Raw genomic sequence first — 18,086 nt, forward strand, 5'->3', positions numbered from 1 at the left:
CCTTCTTTATGTCTGTTTACCTTCTAGCTTGATGCTTCTATAAATAACAAACATAAGAAATTTGAAGTACTGCATTATTCTTGAGGTGGTCTGTCTTTTTCTTTTTTCCTTCTTCTTAATTTTTAAAATACTATGTACTTTTTTTCTAGTTATGAAAACTAGTGCTAATCCCACTACTTAGAATTAACACCTTTTCTAATTTTGAAACTTTGGTTTGATTATAAAATTGAGGAAATGTAGAAAGCATAAAAATTGACAGACAAAATTTAACCATGATGTCTGACTAGAGGTATTGGGTACTTGCCTCCTCCACAAATAAGAACCAAAATAGTGAGCCAATAATCTCACTTCAAATAGATTACCTTAGAGAGAATGCTGGAATTCAACAGGGAAGTGACAGGAAACACCTAAAGTGATGAAGGAGAGGAAGCGAGGCAGCCTGCTTGACAGGATCAATTAGGAGCCTAGAGCAGCTCCCCAGTGTGGGGAAGGGCTAAGTGAGTGACTTCTAGCAGTTTATATTCCCACCATGGATTCTGCAGTTCTAGCCACAGAAGAGCTCTTTTGACCCATACAGGCCCTGAGACAAACATAGGGAACTGCCTGGAGACCATGTGATAGCATTGCTCCAGTAAGGGAGCACATGCCAAGTCCCACACAAGGCACCATTTTGAGAGCCCAGCTCCCACAAGACTGCATCCTGCCATGACACCCAACAGCCCCTGCATCTCCACATCTCTGGAGCCCCATTGACTTCCCCCAGACTCAGCTGGGGCTGCTGTGGTCAGCTGCCACCAGGGCTGAAGTGTGAGCCATTGGCAGCAAGCAACCCCACTGCCTCTAGTAGCAAGACCACTGCACAATTAAAAGTACCCTTAGGAAAGGCTACCCTGCTTATAGCCATGACTAGGGCCAAAGTGTGTACTTCCCAACCTCCTGTTCATGGCTGCTGCCACTAAAAGCCACACCACCCTCCCTAAGAATAGCATAGCTACTGCTGTTCCCACCAGGAATCCTGAGTAAAGGCCTGCTTAGCCTGGCTCCATCTTTCCCTACATGACGTAAGGGACACCATAAGTGGCCAGTTTTTTTTTTAATTTTCTTTTTTTCCGAGGCGGAGTACCACTCTGTCGCCCAGGCTGGAGTGCAGTGGTGTGATCTCGGCTCACTGCAACCTCTGCCTCCCGGGTTCAAGCAATTACTATGCCTACAGGCATGAGCCACTACACCTGGCTAATTTTTTTGTATTTTTGGTAGAGACAGGGTTTTACCATGTTGGCCAGGCTGTTCTTGAAATGATCTGCCTGCCTTGGCCTCCCAAAGTGCTGGGATTACAGGCAGGAACTACCACGCCTGGCTTTTTAAATACTTCCAGTGTCCCAGAAGGCAAAGAGAAGACAAAAGGGATAGAAAACCTATTTCATGGAACAATAGCTGAAAACTTCCCAAGTCTAGCAGGAGATTTACACATCCAGATACAGGAAGCTTAGAGATTCCCAAACAGATTAAATTCAAAAAAGTCTTCTTTGTGGCACATTATTGTCAAACTCTCAGAAGTCAAAAGTCAAAGAGAGAATTCTAAAAATAGCAAGACAAAAGTGACTAGTCACTTATAAGGGAAACTTCATCAGACTAACAGCATATTCTCAGCAGAAATCTTACATTCCAGGAGAGAATGGGGTGATATATTCAAAGTATTGAAAGAAAAAAAAAAACTGCCAGCAAAAGATTCTATACCCGGCAAAATTATTCTTCATAAATGAAAGAGAAATCAAGACTCCCTTGAAACGAGTAAAAGCTGAGGAAATTCATCACCTCTAGACCAGCCCTACAAGAAATACTTAAAGGAGTCCTATGCATCCTTTAGCATAAGCAAAAGGATGAAATCTACCGTCATGGCAATACACTAACGTATGAAATCCACTGGTAAAGCAAACACAGAAAACCACCAAACCGTAATGATAAACAATAAGAGAGAAAGAAAGAAACAAAGAATATACAAGACAACCAGAAATAAATTAATAAAATGATAGGAATAAGCCCTCACATATCAACAACCTTGAATGTAAATGGATTACACTTTCCTCTTAGAAGATAGAGACTACCTGAACAGATTTAAAGAAAAAAAAACTTGATCCACCTACATGCTGCCTACAAGAAACTCATCTCACCTGTAAAGACATACAGACTGAAAGTAAAGGGATGGAAAAAAAAGATATTCCATGCACAAGGAAACCAAAAAACCAAAACCAAGCAGGACTAGCTGTGCTTATATCAGATAAAGCAGATTTTAAGTCAAAACCAGTACAAAGAAACAAGGTTGTTATATAATTATAAAGCAATCAATTCAGCTAAACAATGATTCTAAACATATATGGACCCAACACTGGAGCACCTGATATATAAAGCAGATCTTATTACATCTAAAAGGAGAGAGACATGAATACAGTAATAGCTGGATACTCCAACATTAGATAGATCATCTACATAGAAAATTAACAAAGAAACATTGTATTTAAACTGCACTTTAGACCAATGGACTTAAGAGACGTTTGCAGAACATAGCATCCAGCATCTAAAGAATATGCATTCTCATCATCACATGGAACATTCTCCAGTTCCATGTGGTTATGTTTGGACAGAAAACAAGTCTCAACTATTTTTGAAAAATTGAAATGTCAGATATCTTCTCAGGTCATAACAGAATAAAACTAGAAATCAATAACAGGAGAAACTTTGGAAACTAAAAATACAGGGAATTTAAATATGCTCCTGAATGATCATTAGGTCAGGGATGAAATTAAAGAGGAAGTCAAAAAATTTCTTGAAACAATGGAAAATCAAAGCACAACATACCAAAATCTATGGAATACAGCAAAAATAGTGCTAAGAGTGAAGTTTATAGCAATAAAAGTCTACATCTAGAAAGTAGGAAGGTTTCAAATAAATAATCTAACAGTGCACCTTAAGAAACTAGAAAAGCAAGAATCAGTCCCAAAATGAGTAGAAGGAAAGAAATAATAAAGAGCAGACAGAACTAAACAAAATGCAGAATAAGAAAAAAAAAATCAATGGATCAATGAAAAGTTGGCTTTTTGAAAACATAGGCAAAACTAATAAACTACTAGCTAGACCAACCAAGAAAAAAGACAAAAATAAATAAAATCAGAAATAAAGGAGACATTACAGCTGAAGTCCAGGACCAGATGACTTTACCGCTGAATTCTACCAAACTTAAAAAGAATAATCAATACCAATTATCTTTAAATTATTCCAGAAGTTTGAAGTGGAGAGAATTCTCCCTAATTCATTCTATGAGGCTAGCATTATCCTGACACCAAAACCAGACAATACTGTAAGAAATAAAGAAAATTACAGGCCAGTATCCCAGATGAATATAGACACAAAAATCCTCAACAAAATATAGTAAATAGAACCCAATAGTACATCAAAAAAATATTACACCATGATCAAGTGGGATTTATCCTGGAGATTCAAGGAAGCTTCAACACCTGCAAATCAATAAACATAATACATCACATCAACAGACTGAAGGAGAAATATGATCATCTCAATAGCTGCAGAAAAAGCATTTTAAAAAATTCAACATCTTCATGATAAAAACTCTCAACGAACTAGGCATAAAGGAACATACCTCATCATAATAAAGGCTATATATGATAAACCCACGGTTAACATCATACTGAATGGGGAAAAGCTGAAAGCCTTTCCTCTAAGATCAGGAATAAGATAAGCATGCCCACTTCCACCACTGCTATTTAACATAGTACTGGAAGTCCTAACTAGGACAATCAGGCAAGAAAAAGAAAGAAAAAGCATCCTAATTGGAAAAGAGGAAATCAAATTGTCCCTCTTTATAGATGACATGATCTTACACTTAGAGAAACCTAAAGACTCTAGGAAAAAACTTTTAGATCGTATAAATTCAGTAAAGTTGCAGGATACAAAATCAACATACAAAAATCAGTAGCATTTCCATACACCAGTAATGAACTAGCTGAGAAAGAAATCGAGAAGGCAATCCCATTTACAATAGCTACAAAAAAAGAAATACCTAGTAATAAATTTAACCAAGGAGGTGAAAGGTGTCTACAAGGAAGACTACAAAACTCTGAGGAAAGAAATTGAAGACACCAACAAATGGAAAGACATCCCACGCTCACAGATCAAAAGAATAATCACAGTTAAAATGATTATACCCAAAACAATGTATATATCCAGTACAATCCCTATCAATACTAATGTCATTTTTCACAGAAAAAAAAAAAAGTCCTGAAATTTCTATGGAACCAAAAAACAGCCTGAATGGCCAAAGCAATCCTGAGCAAATAGAACGAGGGTGGAGGCATCACACTACCTGAGTTCAACTGATGCTACAAGGCTATAGTAACCAAAACAGTATGGTATTGGTATTACAACAGACACATAGACCAATGGAAAAGAATAGAGAACCCAGAAATTAATCCACGTATCTATAGCCAACTGATTTTTGACAGAGGTGCCAAGAACATACATTGGGGAAAGGACACCTCTTCAATAAATGGTGCTAGAAATATTAGATATCCATATGCAGAAGAATGAAACAGGACCCCTATCTCTCACCATATGCAAAAGTCAACTCAAGATGGATTAGACTTAAGCATATGGCCTGAAACTATAAAACTTCTAGAAGAAAACATAGGGGACACACTTAAGAACATTGGTCTAGGCAAAGATTTCATGGCTAAGACCTCAAAAGCGCAAGAAACGAAAATAGACAAATGGGACTCTATGAAATTTAAATGCTTCTACACAGCAAAGGAAACAGTCAGCAGAATGGAGAGGCAACGCATTGAGATGTATAAAATATTTGAAAGCTATTCATCTGACAAGGGACTCGTATCTAGAATATATAAGAAACTCAACCAAAATTTCAAAACCAAATAATCCCATTAAAATGAGCAAAGGACCTGAATAGACATTTCTCAAAAGAAGACATACAAATGGCCAACTGGCATATGAGGAAAGACTCAACATTACTAATCATTAGGGTAATGCAAATCAAAACCACAGTGAGATGTGATGTTACCCCAGAATGGCTATTATTAAAAAGATTTAAAATAACAGATACTGGTAAGGGTGTGGAGGAAAGGGAGCTCTTATACACTGTTGGTGGGAATGTAAACTAGTATAGCTACTATGGAAAACAGTATGGTGATTTCTCAAAAAACTAAAACCAGAACTACTATATGACCTAGCAGTCTCACTGCTGAATATTTATTCAAAGGAAATTAGTATATCGAAAAGGTACCTGCTCCTCATATTTCTTGCAGCACTGTTCACAATAACAAGGATAGGAATCAACCTGTCCATCAACAAATTAATGGATAAAGAAAATGTGATATATATACACAATGGAATACTGTTTAGCCATAAAAAAAATAGTGCAATTATGTCATTTGCAGCAATGTGGATGGAACTGGAGGTCATTATGTTAAGTGAAATAAGCCAGGCACAGAAAGACAAATATTGCATGTTCTTACATGTGGAGGCTAAAAATGTTGATGTCATGGAGATAGAGAATAGAATGATAGATACCAGAGGCTCAGAAGATGGGGTAGGGGTGATGAAAAGAGATTGGTAAATGAGTACAAACATATAGTTAAATAGAAGGAATAAGATCTGATGTTCTGTAGCAGAGTAGGGTGACTATAGTTAACAACAGTGTATTATATATTGCAATGTAGCTAGCAGAGAGGACTTGAAATGTTCCCAACACATGATAAATACTCAAGGTGATAGATACCGTAAATACCCTGACTTGATCATTACACATTCTGTGCATGTAACAAAGTATCACATGTACACCATAAATATGTACAAATAGGAAAGAAGACATTGGAAAACTAGCATAAATCTAGGAAGCTCAATATTCAACAAATAAGATTCCAGAAAAACAGAACAAAAAATGAAGAGGGAAGGAAAGCTTTAAAGAATATTAGCGACTCCGTCTCAAAAAACAAACAAACAAAAAAGAATATTAGAAATTTCCCAGAACTGAAGACCCTCATTAAGACACATGATTATCATGATGATGAAAATTCTGGATACAGATGACAAAGACCATTCTAGAACCTTCCAGAATAAAAACAGGTCTCCTACAAAGTCTTCAGACTATGAGTTACATTGCACTTCTCAATAGCTTTAATAGAAACTTTCAAAAATAGAGCGATGCCTTCAATATTTTGAGTGAAAATTTTGTTCTCCCTAGAATCCCTCTCCCTCTCCCTCTCTCTTTTTTGAAATGGAGTCTCACTATGTTGCCCAGGCTAGTCTCAAACTCCTGGGCTCAAGCAAACTCAGCTTCCTGAGTAGCTGGGATTATACACGTACTACCACACGCAACTATAGCCCAGAATTCTATACCCAGCTACACTATTACTTGTGTGAAGATAAAATCAAAATATTTTAGATATGTGAAGTCTCATTTACATTTCCCTCTTGTGTACTTCTCAAGAGCTGCAGGAGGGTTTGCTGCAAGTGAGAAGAAAGAAGACTTGAGCTCCAAGGAATAGGAAATCTGATGCATATCATAGGAGAGGGAATTCCCAGGATGATGGTGACACAGAATGTCCCAGTGTAACAGTTGTGATGCAAGTCTGGAGAGCAGCCAATCTAGGTTGTAGGTGGATGGCGTGTTCCAGGACAGAGATCTTCAGGGGAAAAAATAAAAGTGATGGGATATCCAATATGTAGAAAATTGTATTGAAAGGCCAATAGAGGATGTTAGAAGAATTAGGGATGAATACAAACTAACCAAGCAAATGAAACAGTCATGCATTTACTTACTCTAAAAAAAACAAAAAGGGATTCTACTGAAAAGAAATGCTATTATAGTATACCACTTGGCTCAATAATGAACACTGACACTTAATGCTAACTAATCAAAATTGGGGCTGGGCATGGTGGCTCACGCCTGTAATTCCACCACTTTAGGAGGCCTAGCGGGGTAGATCTCCTGAGGTCAGGAGTTTGAGACCCTCCTGGCCAACATGGTAAATCCCATGTCTACTCAAAATACAAAAATTAACCAGGTATGGTGGTGTATGCCTGTAGTCCCAGCTACTTGGGAGGCTGAGGTAGGAGGATCACTTAAGCCTGGGAAGCAGAGGTTGCAGTGAGCCGAGATCATGCCACTGCATTCCAGCCTGGGTGACAGAGTGAGACTCAGGCTCAAAAAATAAATAAATAAATAAATAAATAAATAAATAAATAAATAAATACAAACCATATTGGGAGGGTGAAGGAAAGGCAAATGATGTGTATGAGAGGGCAAAATCCTCATCTATCTTAATAAATACATAGTGTATATATGATGGATTATCAAGGGATAGCATTTAAAACATAGTATTTAGAGATGTGGGGATAGATGATCAGAGAAAGAGCCAAGAGTTGAAAATGGTTGCTTTCGAGGAGTGAGGCTCAATGGCAGGGGGTCATGGGATACAAGACTCTTGTTTTTCTTTATAAGCCTAGTCGTGCTTTTGACTTTTAAAGCCACATTCATGTTACATATTAAGAGCAGGATTCTCCTCAGATGGACAGGCAGAAAGACGCTTCTGGAAGGAACATCATGATGACTGCCCAAGGAGAGTCCCAAGTCCAGTTCAAGCTTATATTGGTTGGTGATGTTGGTACTGGAAAAACTACATTTTTGAAATGTCAGTTGGTGAATTTGAGACGTACGTAGCTACCTTGGGTATTGAGGTTCATTGCCTTGTGTTGCACACCAACAGAGGACCCATTCTTTGTATGGGATACAGTTGGCCAGAAGAAATTTGGTGGAGTGAGAGATGGCTATTATATCCTAGCCCAGCATGCCATTATAATGTTTGATGTGACATCAAGAGTAACTTACAAGAACGTGCCGAGATCCTCTGGTGGCTCACGCCTGTAATCCCAGCACTTTGGGAGGCCGAGGTGGGCGGAACACCTGAGGTCAGGAGTTTAAGACCAGCCTGACCAACATGGTGAAACCCCGTCTCTACAAAAATACAAAACTTAGCTAGGCGTGGTGGCATGTGCCTGTAATCCCAGCTACTTGGGAGGCAGAAGAATCTCTTGAACCCGGGAGGTGGAAGTTGCAATGAGCTGAGATCGTGCCGTTGCACTCCAGCCTGGGTGACAGACACTCCATCTCAAAAAAAAAAAAAAAAAAAAAAAGAATGTGCCTGACTGGCACAGAGATCTGGTATGATTATGTGAAAACATCCCCATTGTGTTGAGAGCAACTGAGTGGGTATAAAGGACAGGAAAGTGAAGGCAAAATCTGTTCTTTTCCACCAAAAGAAGAATCTTCAGTACTATGACATTTCTGCCAAAAGTTACTGCAACTTTGAAAAGCTCTTCCTCTGGCTTGCTAGGAAGTTCACTGGAGACCTTAACTTGGAATTTGTTGCCATACCTGCCCTTGCCCCATCAGAGGCTGTCATGGACTGAGCATCAGTGCAATATGAGCACGATTTAGATAGAGGTTGTTCAGAGATCATCATCTCCCTGATGAGGGTGATAACCTGTGAGAATGAAGCTGGAGCCGAGCATCGGATATTTGTCGTGTAATAGTGGTACAACATGTGTGCCCATTTATTATCTAGGTAAGTGGAACGTGTGCTTCATCTGTGAGATGCTGGAGATGAATGGGCTTCAAAGTGAATGTCACAGTTTTAAAAATACCTAAATTGTTTGGACTTGCATATTTAGCTGTTTTGGAATGCAGCTGATTCCTTCTTGAGTTTCAAATACAAGACTGCTACAGTCACATCACAGTGCTCAGTGGTGAAATCTTGTTTGTTACTGTCATTCTTACTCCTTTTCATTTAGAATCAGAATAAGGTTGTATATCAAATATCTTAAAAATAGGAGTGGGACTCTTTATCTTTATGGAATGATATGAGGAGAGCCCAAATCTATCATTGTGCCCTGATGGTGTTGGAGTGAGGAAGAAGGGCAGTTCAGTAGTCAACCAGCAGACAACTCTTACCACTTGTGGTGCATGGTAGCAGATACTGTCTGCCACCTCCCAAATCAAGTGAACTCAAAATCCTTCCATTTTCCGTATGCTAGGGGCTTTCTTCCAGCTGTCCTTTGCAGAGGTAGAGGTCAGATCTAGGCATTTTTCCTGTAGATAAGAATGGATAGACATAGCCAGGCACAGTGGCTCATGCCTGTAATTCCAACACTTTGGGAAATTGAGGCGGGCAGATCACGAGGTCAGGAGTTTTGAGACCAGCCTGACCAACATGGTGAAACCCCATCTCTACTAAAAATACAAAAAATAGCTGGGCGTGGTGGCATGGACCTGTAATCCCAGCTACTTGGAAGGCTGAGGCAGGAGAATCACTTGAACCCGGGAAGTGGAGGTTGCAGTGAGCCGACATTGTGCCATTGCACTTCAGCCTGGGTAACAAGAGCGAGACTCCATCTAAAAAAAAAAAAAAGAATGGATAGACAGATGTAGATATGAATTAATACATATACCCACATGTATATGTACATTTTGTCTTTGGAAATATTTTAAACCTGGACTTATGAATAAATATTTAGTAAATAGCATGCAGACATCCAGATGGGAAATATTTGAAGCAATTCTCTTTTTTATTATATTCAGTAAATATTTATTGGTTTAAAGATGTGTTATTAATGTTTTCATTCATACCACTTGCCACTTTGAATTGTACCCTGTTTTAATTGTTATAGTCATTTTGAATGCCATCTTGTTTTATTTTTATTTTTTTTCAAGACAGAGTCTCGCTGTGTCACCCAGGCTGGAGTGCAGTGGCACAATCTCAGCTCACTGCAACCTCCGCCTCCTGGGTTCACACACTTCTCTGTCTCACCTTCCCAAGTAGCTGGGATTACAGGCGCCTGCCACCAAGCCCAGCTAATTTTTGTATTTTTAGTAGAGATAGGGTTTCACCATCTTGACCAGGCTGGTCTTGAACTCCTGACCTCGTGATCCACCCACCTCAGCCTCCCAAAGTGCTGGAATTACAGGTGTAAGCCACCGCGCCTAGCCCACCACCTTGTTTTGAGTGATTTAGAACCATTCCATATTAGTAAGATCGTCCAGATAAACCTTTTAAAAGGTCCAATAATAGACAAGCAGAGAGCCAAATCATGAGTGAACTCCCATTCACAGTAGCTACAAAGAGAAGAAAATACCTAGAAATATAACTTACAAGGGACGTAAAGAACCTCTTCAAGGAGAGCTACAAACCACTGCTCAAGAAAATAAGAGAGGACATAAACGGAAAAAAATTCCATGCCCTTGGGTAGGAAGAATCAATATTGTGAAAATGGCCATACTGCCCAAAGTAATTTATAGATTCAATGCTATTTCCATCAAGCTACCATTGACTTTCTTTGCAGAATTAGAAAAACTTACTTTAAATTTCACATGGAAAGAAAAAAGAGCCCGTATAGCCAAGACAATCCTAAGCAAAAGAACAAAGCTGGAGGCATCACACTACCTGACTTCAAACTATACTACAAGACTAGTAACCAAAACAGCATGGCACTGGTGCCAAAACAGATATATAGACCAGTGGAACAGCACAGAGATCTCAGAAATAATACCACACATCTACAACCATCTGATCTTTGACAAACCCGACAAAAACAAGCAATGGGGAAAGGATTCTCTATTTAATAAATGGTGCTGGGAAAACTGGCTAGCTGTATGCCAAAGAGAAACTGGGCCTCTTCCTTATACCTTATACAAAAATTAACTGAAGACGGATTAAAGACTTAAATGTAAAACCCCAAATCATAAAAACCCTAGAAGAAAACCTAGACCGTACCATTCAGGACATAGGCATGGGCAAAGATTTCATGACTAAAACACCAAAAGCAATTGCAACAAAAGCCAAAATTGACAAATGGGATCAAATTAAAATGAAAGAGCTTCTTCACAGCAAAAAGAAACTATCATCAGAGTGAACAGGCAGCCTACAGAATGGGAGAAAATTTTTGCAATCTACTCATCTGACAAAGGTCTAATATCCAGAATCTATAAGGAACATAAACAAATTTACAAGAAAAAAACCAGCCCCATCAAAAAGTGGGTGAAGGATATGAACAGACACTTCTCAAAAGAAAAGAAGACATTTATGTGACCAATAAACATATGAACAAAAGCTCAACATCACTGGTCATTAGAGAAATGCAAATCAAAACCACAGTGAGATACCATCTCACTCCAGTTAGAATGGTGATTATTAAAAAGTGAGGAAACAATGGATGCTGGCACAGCTGTGGAGAAATAGGAATGCTTTTACACTGTTGGTGGGGTTGTAAATTAGTTCAACCATTGTAGAAAGCAGTGTGGCGATTCCTCAAGGCTCTAGAACCAGAAATATGATTTGACTCATTACTGGGTATATACCCAAAGGATTATAAGTCATTCTGCTATAAAGACACATGCACACATATGTTTATTGCAGCACTGTTTACAGCATCAAAGACTTGGAACCAACCCAAATGCCCATCAGTGATAGACCGGATAAAGAAAATGTGGCATATATACACCATGGAATACCATGCAGCCATAAAAAAGGATGAGTTCATGTCCTTTGCAGGGATATGGAGGAAACTAGAAGCCATAATTCTCAGCAGGCTAACACAGGCATAGAAAACCAAACACCACTTGTTCTCACTCATAAGTGGGAATTGAACAATGAGAATACATGGCATGGACAAAGGGAGGGGAACACCACACACCGGGGCCTGTCAAGGGATGGGGGTCAAGGGAAGGGAGAGCATTAGGACAAATAACTAATGCATGTGGGGCTTAAAACCTACATGACGGGTTGATTGGTGCCCCAAACCACCATGGCATGTGTATACCTATGCAACAAACCTGCACGTTCTGCACATGTATCCCAGAACATAGTAAAATAAAAATACAAAAAACAAACAAAAAAACACACAACATCAAGTGTAGTATAACGATAAATAAAACACTGCCTTTGCTCTCAAGCAAACTATTCTAAGACAAAAGTGATGATTGGAGCAAAATGGGGAGCAAAATGCAAGGACACCTCCCCAGACTTTTGAGGTGGAGGGGAAGTGAAGGAAACCCACTCAGAGAAAGTGACAGGTGTGAACTGAGTTCTGATGTATCCTAGATTTGGAAAAAAAAAATTCAATCCTTATAATCCATACACAAAATTAAAGTCAAGGTGGATTAAAGAGCTAAACATAAAAATAATAAAGTATTAGGCCAGGCACATTGACTCACGCTTGTAATCCCAGCACTTTGGGAGGCCGAGGCAGTCAGATCACTTGAGATCAGGAGTTTGAGACCAGCCTGGTTAACATGGTGAAACCTCATCTCTACTAAAAATACAAAAATTAGCTGGGTGTGGTGGTGCACACCTGTAATCCCAGCTACTTAGGAGACTGAGGCTGGAGAATTGCCTGAATCCAGGAGATAGAGGTTGCAGTGAGCTGAGACTGCATCACTGCACTCCAGCCTGGTGACACAGCAAGACTCCATCTCAAAAAAAAAAAAAAAAAAGTGATTACAATGTTAAAAAACAACAAAGAAACAAAGGATGCTATTGACAGAAATTTCAGTAAATTTCTGGAAGAAAGAAAGAAAGTGGTTGTAAGATGGTCTGTGGAAGAGCAGAGAAAACTACCAGCCTCTCTGGGAACTGGAGCAAAGATGAGAGTCTGTCTTCCAGAGAAGCAGCAGAGACTCTGGGTTCCCAACTCAGAGGCTGTGAACGTAAGTGGTAAAAGTGGCTCATGGGCCGATTTCTGCGTGAGTAATTAAAGGATGGCCTGCTCACATCTTTGGGCCAGTTGCTCTCTTCTCCTTCTGATCATATCCAGAAGGCATACATAGCATCGGAGGTACCCACTTCCAGGCTGAATCCCTGAGGATTTTTCACTAAACAAACTGGAGAATCTGCTTTGGGATGCCCTAATTTGGGTAGGAAAGCCAGAAAGAGACACAGAATAGAATCTAAGATAACTCCAGAGCACCACCATGGCATAGAAAGAAGGAAAAAGTCAGCTCCATTCAGGAAGGAAGTACACAAAAGTCCTCCATACTCTGAGTAAAGCTCTCCTTATTTAAGCAGATCTCAGTTTTGTTGAGATATAATTCACATACCATAAATTCACCTTTTAAAAGTAGAGAAGTCAATGGTTTGGTTGGTTGGTTGGTTTGTTTTTGAGATGGAGTCTCACTCTGTCTCCCAGGCTGGAGTGCAATGGTGCAATCTTGGCTTACTGCAAGTAATCTGCCTCCTGGGTTCAAGCGATTCTCCTGCCTCAGTCTCCTGAGTAGCTGGGATTATAGGAACGTGCCTCCATGCCCGGCTAATATTTTGTATTTTTAGTAGAAGCAGGGTTTCACCATGTTGACTAGGCTGGCTCAAACTCCTGGTCTCAGGTGATCCCACCCGCCTTGGCCTCCCAAAGTGCTGGGATTACAGGTGTGAGCCACCACACCCGGCAAGTCAATGGTTTTTAGTAAATTCACAGATAGGTCCAACTATCACCACAGTCAATTTTGGAACATTTTCATTGCCTCTAAAAGACACCCTATGTCCTTCAGCTGTCACCTCCTAATTCCCCAATTCTCCCAACGCCTGGCAACCACTAATCCACTTTCTGTCTCTGTAGACTTGCTACTTTGGACATTTCATATAAATGGAATCACACAGTATGTGGCCTTTTGTGTCTGATTTCTTTTGTTCAGTGTAATGTTTCCAAAGCTCATCCATGTAGCGTATATCAGTACCCTGTTCCTTTTTATGGCCAAGTAGTATTTCATTGTATGGATGTACCACATTTTTTCTGTCTGTCCATCAGTTGATGGGCATTTGAGTTGTTTCCACACAGGGCAGATTTTTAAAGCAGAGAACCCCCAGTTGGCATGCCCCATGCAACTAGCTGCCCCCAGCCTGTCATTCAGGGAAGAGAGAGGCCTGTTGGAGAAATAGGTTTGTATGATTGCAGAGGAAAACCACGCTACTTCTTCCATTAAACTCCTGCTTAATTTATAACTATGAATAGATAATTAAAGATCACTAAATTTTTTTTAAAATCATCAATCAGCATGAAACAGAAGGAGCAAGATGAAAAACAAACTTGCCCCCAAGGGAAAAACAAGTAATTCAGGAAACATGCATAAGGTAAGATGAGGCTGTGGGCAAAGGAGCACAGTCTGGATTTTGCTGATTGTATTCTCTGGTGTTAGTGAACTCATTCTTCCATCCTCTGTGTTTGTAATTCTTTTCATTGCTAGTTGACCTAGAAGCTTAGATTCAAGTTCTATTTTCTTTTTTTGGCAAAACTCATACAAAGGTAGGGGTATGTTCTATCGGGAGAACCACCACGCCCAGGTTGTCTCCTTTTGTGGTGGTAATAGCCATGGATACTCAGTGCCTGGATTCCATTCATTCATTAAGGGCTTGTATTAATTTAAAGTAATTTCAAAGAAAAATTAATTTTCAAAAGAAAAAAATTTTAAAACTATCTGTCCACTGGTATAGTAGATATAAATTAAAAGAACAAAGCTTATGCCAGTTCTAAAATGTTATCAACCCATTTCTCTGTTACAGCAGTTGAGCCAGTTTTGGTATAGTCAGGAAACTGCTCTGCGACTTGCACAGGAGGCAATTGCAGCTGTAGGAGAAGGTGGCAGGTGAGATTCAAATTTTGTTTCTCTTTTTGGCTTCTAATCTAATGGAATATTTTGAATGTCCTTCCTGGATGACAGATGGTTTGTAAGAAGTCTGAACTATAATCTGCAAATATTGTAGATCATGGTTTGCAGCACATGACAGATTAAGACCTGCTTCAACACTGGGTTTAGAGACCCACTCAGAAACCTATTCATTGTGGAAGGTCTTATCTCTTTTCCTTTTAACATTTTCTAACCTGTTTCTTATCCTTATAGAGTTCAGTTCAAAAGAGAAAATCTTAATGTTTGACCATTTTGAAGTTTTAATAATATAGGTTTTCTTTTTCGTTAATTTGGTATGTATGTATGTATTTATTTATTATTTATCTTGAGATGGAGTCTTGCTCTGTCGCCCAGGCTGGAGTGCAGTGGCGCGATCTTGGCTCACTGCATCCTCCGCCTCCCGGATTCAAGCGATCTCTTGCCTCAGCCTCCAAGCAGCTGGGACTACAGGCACGCGCCACCACGCCCAGCTAATTTTTGTATTTCTAGTAGAGACGGGGTTTCACCATATTGACCAGGCTGGTCTCAAACTCCTGACCTTGTGATCCACTTGCCTCGGCCTCCCAAAGTGCTGGGATTACAGGCGTGAGCCTCCACGCCCAGCCTGGTTTTTACTTTTATCAGAACTTTGCATGCATATAAAGAGTCAAATGGTGACTGGGCATGGTGGCTCATGCCTGAAATCCCAGCACTTTGGGAGGCTGAGGCGGGCAGATCACCTGAGGTTAGGAGTTTGAGACCAGCCTGGCCAACATGGTGAAACCCCGTCTCTACTAAATACAAAATTAGCTGGGCGTGGTGGTGCATCCTGTAATCCCAGCTACTCAGGAGCCTGAGGCAGGAGAATTGCTTGAACCTGGGAGGCAGAGGTTGCAGTGTGCCAAGATCACACCACTGCACTCCAGCCTGAGAGACAGAGTAAGACTGTCTCAAAAAAAAAAAAAAAAAAAAAAAAAGCCAAAGGGTTCTAAAAGGCTTAATGTATTCTATATCCATATCCCTTATTAACCCCCGAACTCTCTGTCTAAATATCCTATCAGTAAGTTCAAACATATTTCAACTTCTTTAAAAAAAACCTGATCCCAGGGCTCTGCCACCTGTCCCAGTCTGCATGGTCTCACGCTGGTTTTGCTCCACCTCTTTTCTTGGTATCTCCCTTTATCATCATGCTGGAGTCCTTATACCTGTCTTTCGTTCTAGATTCCCTATTTCCCGTACCCCATCCTAAGTTTACAGCCTTATCATGGTGGCGTACCTCCTCCGATAGCTGCTACAGAAAAGGCACGTAGGAGGGGAGTTTTTAGAACCTTTCATGTCTGAAAATGCTTTTTTCCTACCCTTCCTCTTGATTGTGATGGTTTTGTTGGACAGCACGTTCCAGGTTTTGAAGGCGTTGCTCCATTGTCTCCAGACTTCCATACATGCTGTTGAGAAATCCAGTAGCATTCTGATTTCTTATAGGAAACTTGCTTTTTTCTATCCATGCCCACAGCAACCTTAGGATTTTCTCTTAATCCCCAGTATTCAATGTGCCTCACTGTGGAGTTTTTATCTATTGTCCTGCGTACTGGAGCGCCTTTCATCCTCAACACACATGTCCTTCCGTTTAAGAAATTATCTTACATTATTTTTTTGATTTCTTTCTCCACTTTTTTTTTCTGTTCCTCTTTTTGGAACTTCTTTGAATACTGTGCCTGATCTTTTAATTTTCTTCTTTTTCTATTTATTGTCTCTTTACTTTCTGGGAGAATTCCTCAACTTTATCTTCTAAACTTTCTACTGAGTTTACCATACCTGCTACCATGCTTGGAATTGTCTGCAGCTCTTTTTTTTGGTCTTTGGGTATTTCTTTATTATTGTGTCTTGTTCATCCTTCTGAGGATATTACAGAATTTTTTAAAGTTCTCTTTTCCCTCCATAGTGTCTGTTTACCTCAAAATGCTTTTTCTGTTTGTTAATTTCATATGATATATTTATCTAATCTGTGTTCCTTAAGTGTCTGTGGACATTGAAGGGTGGGGCACTCGAAAACTGGGAGCTTCATCTGCTTTGATCTCTACAGTTGGAGCATCTGAATGAGCCATTCTCTTAGGGAACCCCCGTGTCTAAGACTTTTCTTGTAGTTTTGTCAGTGGTCCAGGGAAGGTTCTCCTAATTCCTGACTGGAAGTTACACATCTAGTTGACATCATCCTTGGAGGCACGTGACTGAAAGGCTGGAAGTTTCATCGTCCACTGCGTTTAACTTAATCCTCCTAATTTCCACACGGCACATCATCATCCACTGTGCCTGGCATGCTCCTTCCAAGCATCCCCCCATCCAGAAAACATCCCTCCAGTTTTCTGCCACCGTCATGGGGAGGCAGGCTTTGGGATATAGCAGATAATCCTGAAAAAGAATGCTTCTTAAAATAGGCCTTTCAGTGAAACCTCCCAGTTTTGGCCCCACCTTCACCTCTGCTTCTTGAGTTACCGGGTTCTGTGGCTTCCTGAGCCCTCGCGTGTGCCACCTCGTGAACCAGGGCGCTTCTCAGCTTTCCGGGTGCCAGTGCAGGATTCGGCCATTGCGGGTCTGCCGAGCCCCACTACCCACCCATCTGCTCTTCCGCTTCCTCAGCGTGATTGCTTTAGTCTCCGCTGACACGCCCCTTGGTTTTTGTTCTTGTATTCCTAAATAAGACAACATGAAATCGCACTCTTGTTTTTAGTGGGCTTTCGTGAGGGAGCACATTTACATGAATGTGTTCAGTCTGCCATCTGTAGTGGGAAATCTTCCATTTTTCTTTTCACTGTTCTCTTTCTTTTTTTGATTGTATGTAGTCGTTTAGTAGGTTTTTCTTTTTTTTTTTTTTTTTTTTTGAGAGGGAGTCTCGAGCTGTCGCCCAGACTGGAGTGCAGTGGCCGGATCTCAGCTCACTGCAAGCTCCACCTCCCGGGTTTGCGCCATTCTCCTGCCTCAGCCTCCCGAGTAGCTGGGACTACAGGCGCCGCCACCTCGCCCGGCTAGTTTTTTGTATTTTTTAGTAGAGACGGGGTTTCACTGTGTTAGCCAGGATGGTCTCGATCTCCTGACCTCGTGATCCGCCCGTCTCGGCCTCCCAAAGTGCTGGGATTACAGGCTTGATAGTAGGTTTTTCTTAGTGACACTGCTTTTACATATACTTTCCTTTTTGCCACTAATACGAGGGCCTTGGAAGCAACTTTTAATCTCATCTGAAAGTCAACTTCAGTATTCATAGGAACTGAGTCATCATTTTAAAGATGAGTAGGAACTGCATTTCTTGAGTGCTTACTGTGTGCCCTCTCCTGCTGTAAGTGCATTGTCA

At 40.3% G+C, this 18,086-nt stretch overlaps 1 protein-coding gene and 1 pseudogene across 6 annotated transcripts in view; both read left to right on the forward strand.

Annotated features, from left to right (window-relative positions):
* EEF1AKMT1 (EEF1A lysine methyltransferase 1) overlaps positions 1-18,086 on the forward strand; it is a 91,380-nt gene that overhangs the window by 21,338 nt on the left and 51,956 nt on the right. For all 6 annotated transcript variants that reach the window (XR_005236574.2, XR_005236575.2, XM_008021646.3 and 3 more), the window contains exon 3: positions 14,637-14,719. Coding sequence is in view for 4 of the 6 variants with exons in the window: in XM_008021646.3 (XP_008019837.2) it covers positions 14,637-14,719 (83 nt within the window). In the remaining 2 variants the exon portion in view is untranslated. The remainder of the gene's footprint in view (positions 1-14,636; positions 14,720-18,086) is intronic.
* Positions 1,057-10,930, forward strand: LOC140711442 (GTP-binding nuclear protein Ran-like; annotated as a pseudogene).

Source organism: Chlorocebus sabaeus, chromosome 3, assembly GCF_047675955.1.
Source record: "Chlorocebus sabaeus isolate Y175 chromosome 3, mChlSab1.0.hap1, whole genome shotgun sequence".
NCBI classification, from domain to species: domain Eukaryota; kingdom Metazoa; phylum Chordata; class Mammalia; order Primates; family Cercopithecidae; genus Chlorocebus; species Chlorocebus sabaeus.